The sequence below is a fragment of the Hippocampus comes genome, unplaced genomic scaffold (assembly GCF_001891065.2).
Source record: "Hippocampus comes isolate QL1 unplaced genomic scaffold, H_comes_QL1_v1.1 scaffold249, whole genome shotgun sequence".
NCBI lineage: Eukaryota > Metazoa > Chordata > Actinopteri > Syngnathiformes > Syngnathidae > Hippocampus > Hippocampus comes.
In genome coordinates, this window is record NW_017805035.1 from 456967 (window position 1) to 463628 (window position 6662).

At 36.7% G+C, this 6662-nt stretch overlaps 1 protein-coding gene across 1 annotated transcript in view; it reads right to left on the bottom strand.

Annotated features, from left to right (window-relative positions):
- Positions 1–3332, bottom strand: part of prdm1a (PR domain containing 1a, with ZNF domain) — a 9962-nt gene extending 6630 nt beyond the window's left edge. Inside the window, exons 1-2 of the mRNA XM_019863871.1 lie at positions 3115–3332; positions 289–621 (exon numbers count right to left, since the gene is read on the bottom strand). Coding sequence (XP_019719430.1) covers positions 289–621; positions 3115–3141 — 360 coding nt within the window. The 5' untranslated portion in view covers positions 3142–3332. The remainder of the gene's footprint in view (positions 1–288; positions 622–3114) is intronic.
- Positions 3333–6662: the final 3330 nt, after the last annotated feature.

The window sequence follows — 6662 nt, forward strand, 5'->3', positions numbered from 1 at the left end:
GTTGGTTATTTATGTAACCGAGAAAATGTTTCACTTCTGCTACTCGAAAAAGACGCTTGTGGATGTCATAAAATAGTGAAGTAGATAGAGGAGGTGTTTTTGTTGTTGTTGTTGTTGTTGTTTGTTTTGATCATGTAGCCGTAGATTGGCTCCCCCTGCTGGTAGGCAAGAAGTATTGCATTTGGCCTGAACTCTTGCTTTAATGCTGCTTTATTTTAGCTAGCACAACAGTGCATTCACTAAGGCTGCTTTGTATGAGCTAATGATGTGCGTGTGCTGGTGTCTAACCTCTTTTCCATCTGCCGTGTGCTTGAACATTAGGTTCCGGGGCAGCGAGGCCTGTGCCCTGATGCTAGCAGTTTTAGGGGCATGAGCGTCCCCCTCCGGCCCCGCCTCCCAGGTGGTATCCTTGACGATGTACGTGCATTTCTCCTCGAACTCGGCCTCGGTCCAGCGAGTCATGTCGGCCTCGTCCGCCGCTCCCTCCACCGCGGCCATGTCGGAGTCCGGCTGGACATCGTCTGAGTTGGTGGATGCCATCTTGGCGACGTGGTGGGCGTCGTCCTGCTCCATGGTGTGCGCCCCCTCACTGGTCAACATGGCCGAGCTTTGAGAGGTCGCCTGGCAAATATACAAGGATGATATTTAGTTTTATAACGGAGCGAGTATTTCCTTGAGGTTCAAGGACCATTTAGGACAGCGTTGCATGGACGATCTCACTAGGGGGCCTCCAAAAAGCAAGACAATTTTTCTTTTTTTTTTTTACACATTATAATATAAACATAGTGGAAGGCATGTCCAAAATCAAACTTCTGTGACAAAACCAGTTTCTAAACTGAGTTATGGGGTCATTTATTCAAGGAAAACCCTGCTTGGGGAGGTAAGAAATTCCGGAACATTTGAGCAGGAACTGGTTTCTTTTGGACCCAGGTTGATGTAGCATCTCAAGACCAACCTTTGAGTTGGAACTGGAGTCTAAAATTAGATCTGGACTCACCTTATTTTAAATATAATATAAAAATGAGTCCTCACAGAAAGAAATAACACATTTAACACATTTACATTAACAACCAATATTTTCAACTATTACGTGCGTCTTGGACATTTTTGGCCCACTGTGGATGACTTTCAAGCGAATTGGCTGTGAATCAGACACGGGAAGAAGACGGAGGAAGTAAGGAAGTCAGGACGAAAGGAAGTTCCTGTGACGCAAGGCCGCTAAATTTGGATGGCCAGCGATTCAGCAGCAGCAACAGCGGCAAAATGGATTTGCCTGAGGAGGACGAGAACGACAACATTTTTCCATTTGGGGGGGCTTCAGGGAGCGCAAAAGACACGCTCACACTCACAGCAATTAGTCCTTACACAATAAACAACTACACCCACGCACAACAAAATTAAAGTCAAACTGACCATTATTTGCTTCATTTTCTCACAAAACTGGAAACAATTAACTTGGATGAAACAAATCCATCGATGAGCTTGTGAAGTTGTTTTCAGCGCATTTTGCAACAGCGAAAAATGCACACAAAAAAAGAAAGAAAACCGCGTTCAACATGCTTCATTTGAATGTCAAAATGTAATTACTATGAAAATGAAGCAAGTTGGGAGGCACACAATACAGCACACCTTTTTAAAAAAATGATGAGGCACAACTGGCATGCAAAATATTGCCAGGGCATTTTGACAAAAAATAGATATTCAATTCAAACCTCAATCACATCTAAATGTCCTTATTTTTACTTCCTAATTTTGTTTCTTTTTCCACAGTAGGAGTGCACACTTTTTGTCTTTGCCTGAAATCATCACACAATGCATGAAATAAAATTTTAGACCGCCAAATTCTTCAACTTCAAAACACAAAAATTGGCCCTTGTCCTTAAATGTTGAGCTTTTTTACAACTTTTTATTTTTTGGGGTGGGGGTGTTGGTTTGAAAAGTCGAGCACAGCACCAACAAATGTTTTGAGGTTTTTTCCCCCCAGAGAAGTTCAATTTGAAACTAAGAAGCACCAAAGTTTACATTTGAATTGCTTTTTTTGTGGATTTTCACAACACTGAGATGTCAAGAAATGCACGAAAACAAAAAGGTCTTTAAAATGAAAGAAAACTAAAACTAAATGCACACACAGCAATACATAACACAGAAATCATATTCTCAAGTTATTAGTTTTAAATCCACTTTAAAGCTTAAATTTAACAAAAAAAAACATTTTACTTACTTTACTTCAAGTAGTTAATTTGAACTTTAAAATCACTCAAAGAGGCATTTTTGCATTCATGGCAGAACACACTTAAGTGAATCAAGGTACTTTTTAAAACGGCGAAAAGTCACATTTTGGTCTCGAAAAACCAAATATTCCTTTTTTTGCGTATTTTCTCACCACTACATTACATACATTGTGTCCACTAGTTAAAAAAAAATGACCCAAAACCATAAAATCTTTCGGCCTTCTGATATACAAAACGGACCTTTTAAACAAGGGGCGGAGGGGGGGGGGCAATTTTAGACCTTCATATTTTGGGGGCTTTTTTTTTTTAAAGAAAAAAAAATCGCCTTAAAAACACTCCACTCGACTTTTTACTTCCTGAACCGATACAATCTTAAAATCTCACACCTTTTCTTTACATAAGCAAGAAATAAATAATAAAAATCAACTTTCTAAACGAGACAAAAAAAATCGAATTCAAGCCTTCAAACACTAAATTTTTTGACTTTCCAATGTTCTCAGCAGTGCACACATATTTCTTGCCCACGAATACAAAAGAATGATCAAAAGGCACACTTTACACCAAACCCAATGTAAGCCTTAAAGACATCAAAGTCGACTTTTTACTTCCTAATTGCATGGACTACAAGCTCCCCCCCCCCCCGACCCCTTTTTTTCTTGTCCACATACAAAACGTTCTTTTCAAACAACCTCCCCAAAAAGTTCAATTTAATCCTTAAAAACGGCATAGTTGGCACTTTTTGGTTTGTTTGTTAGTTTTTTTAACCGCTTCATTGTTTCTACTCCACCAAAAGAGGAGTAAAACGTGCACAAAAACTACAAGCATGGAACTCGTAAAAAGTTTGACGAAAAGCGCTGAAATGTTGAAAAGGAAAAGTAGTCACCGTGTAGCTTTGGTCCCATCCACACATAAGGACGTCTGGTCAGGGCCTCTCTGTCCGTGCGTGCGTGTGTGTGTGAGTGTGTGTGCGTGTGTGAGCCGGACAGGTGCACGCCGTCCTTCCTCTCCTGCCCGCTATACTCCGCGATAGTCCTCGCTTGTGTGTGCGTGCGTGCACGCGCGTATGTGCTACCTTCTGCGCGCCGCGTTGGAGTGTTTGACACAAGGCGAGAGGCTCCGGCTATGTCGCGAAGAGGGCCGGCTCGGTTACGCCCCTTTGGAGAAGAGGACACACCCCTTGGAGCCTGAGTCACGCCCCTTGGTGCCGCACGCGTAAACAAAACAAGCCAAGTGCTTCTTCCTCAGCGAGGAGGAAGCTTTCACCTGAAGTCATGTTAGAAACCACTTTGTAAAAGTTTGTTTTGTTTTTATTGAATGAGTATGTCCTTGCAATTTTATTCGTCAGGTTTTGATTGATTTGATGTATTTATTTTTTTATTTTTTTATTTTTTTAGCTCCAGCACGGGCGTGCTGGAGCCTACAACAGCAGTCTTGGGGCAATTGGCAGGGTACACCCTGAACTAGTTACCAGCCAATCGCAGAATTTTGTCACTATTATTATTATTATTATTATTATATTTTCACCAACATTTAGATTACCTTATTGTGTATTGTAGTTTTTATTGATTTTTTTAAAATTGTATTTGCTGTCTTTTTTTTTGTTTATGGTTGATTGGATTTTATTTCATTATTTTGTTTTAGTCCTGTTTATCAAAATGTGTTTTATGACTTTAATTCTATTTAGTTTAATTTATTTTGTTTTATTTTTGGATTATATTGTTTTGTATTTTTTTATTGGAGTTTATTTTATTTAATTCATTTATCCTTGTTACAAATAAATGATGTTTTCTGTTCGTGTTTTGTATTTCATGTTATTTTATTTTGTTTGCTAATTTATTTTTATTAAATCGTATTTTACAGTTTTATCTGTGTATTTTGCAAAGTTTTTAAAATCATGTTCTAATTTCTGATTATTTTTTAATTATGGGGGGATTTTTTATTTTAGTATAATTGCTTATTCTTATTATTTATTAGGATTATTATTTTGTTTCTGACTTTGTTCTGTTTTTTTTCCCAATTTGATCGTTGATTGTTATTTCAGTTTATTTTGTTTTCTTACTGAGACCTTCGCTACCTAGCACGTCGTTTGTATTTTTTCCAATTATTTATTTATTTATTATAATCATTTAGTTTTTTTGTCACTGAGATTTTTCTTGATGGTTTCTTGGGAACTCTCTGGTCTATTTATCCAAAGGACAAACTAGAATGTGTGTGTGTATGTGTGTGTGTGTATGTGACGTGTGTGTGTTAGGGGAAGCGTTGAGTCACACGCGGCGTCACAGGATGTCCCCTCTCTTCCCCAGAAAAGCAAACTGCACTCGTGCACGCGTGCAGTTTCAGAGGATGCCTGTAGGGGGCATCGCCGGTCCTCGAGGCTCTTTTTCCTTCCACTTCGTCTGACTTCGTTTCAACGTGTGCACGTGTTGTCGACATTCACTTTTGTCTCCTGCACTTTCTCCTCCTTTTTTAAAATTCATTAAAAACAAATGTAATTTAAACTTTTCAAAGATGCTCTTACGTGTGTGTGTGTTTGAATGAGTTGTGTCACATGACATTAAAAGAAGGAAACGTGCACAAATGAGGATAAGTGAACTTTTGAGCCCCCAAAATAATATTGTTAGTGTTATTGCTACTAAAAAAGCACAGAAATTGGGCTCAGACTTCCTCGTTTTAACTTTGATGTATTGCTTTGTTTTGTTTGTGTTTGTTATGATGTGTTCTTGTTTTGATTTTATTTTATTGAATTTTACATGTCATTATTTGATCCTATGAGTCTTGTCTTTTTTTAATTGTTACTGGTTTTTATTTGACTCAATCTTATTGTAGTTTATGTTTCATTTCGGTTTTTTTCTTAGGTTCTTGTTCTATTTTGTTTTACGGTATTCACATTTTTCTCTTTAATTTGTGTTTAAATTGTTTGGAATTAGTTTATTTGTACTGTATTCAGTTTCATGATTTATTGAATCCGAGTTTTTTGGTCTGTTTTTCATTTTTCTTTGTTTCAATTTGAAGTGACGTGTTTATTGTATATTATTGTAACTTATTTCATTTTATTCCATCTGATTTTATTCGTGTGCCATTTTTGATTCATGTGTCTGCTTTTGTTTTTGATTTTAATTGTTCATTGTCGGACTCAAACATGCAACTTGCTCTGCAAAATCACAATTTATTTATTACATATGAAGTCAAAAATAAAAACACAGAAATTAATGTTTCTGATTTTGCCGAATATAAAATACAGTTTATTTCTGGACTAAAAGCCATTGCTCATTGCTCCAGAAAATTCCCTTTGAAAAAAATTAAGAAATAAAAAGTCAATGTGATTTGAAATTTTCCTCAAAGTTTGGAACAAAAAAGAACATTTGATTATTTATGTTGTGTTTTTCAAATCAACACTTTGATGAAGAATATGGGGATCATTCCAGTATCGCATGGAAATGCACTACGAACATGCACTGTTCATTCCATCTCCTTATTGTGCTCTTACAAATGTTTTTTTTTTAAATCACACGTACTCTTTCTGTTATCGACACAATTTTTTTACATCTTTTTTTTCTGCACAACACAAATACACTCGCATACTGCGTGTTCCTCATCAGAGCAGATGACACATGAACACATGAACATGCCGTGCACATGGAAAATTTGCATGCAAAATGGAAGCGGAAATGGAAACCAGAACTTGCCCCAAAAAATAGAAAGGACAGACTCGTGCAAAAGTGTAAAAATAAAAATACAACAAAGCAAAATAAAAGTTAAACACAAAAAAAAAATGACCCAAATAAATAAATAGGTACAGAAAAAGAAAGGATAGATGAATACAATGAAATAAAATAAAAACAGAAATCAGAAAATCATTAAAAAAGAGAATACTTAAATAAAATAAAAACTAAAAATAAGGGGGATAAATAAATAAATATTCATATATTAAAGTAACCACTTCAAAAGTCGCTGTAACAATAAAAAATAAATAAAAACCAAAACCAGAAATTGGCAAAACACTATTCTGTACTTTCCATCAAACTATTCATCCATTTTACAATCTGCTTTGTCCTTTTGAGAGGGGCGTGGGACGTGCTGGAGCCAGGGGACACTCTGAACTGGTCGCCAGCCAATCACAGGGCGCACATAGACAAACAACCATTTGCGCTCACAATCACACCTAGGGATAATTTAGAACTACGTAGACAGTGTGCTTAACGGTAATCATAAAAATAAAAAAATAAAAATAAATAAAATCAGAATAAAACCAGAAGTTGACAATATAAATCATTTGTCACTCTGAAATGACTTGACCATTTGTTTTGAACTCCCAAAAGTCTCTCCAAAGCTTGAGCACCTTGTGACAAACGAAAAAGATTTCCGACATTATTTTCACTTCAATTACAGTCAAACACGAAATAATGAAGTCATTCAAAACAGACACAAACA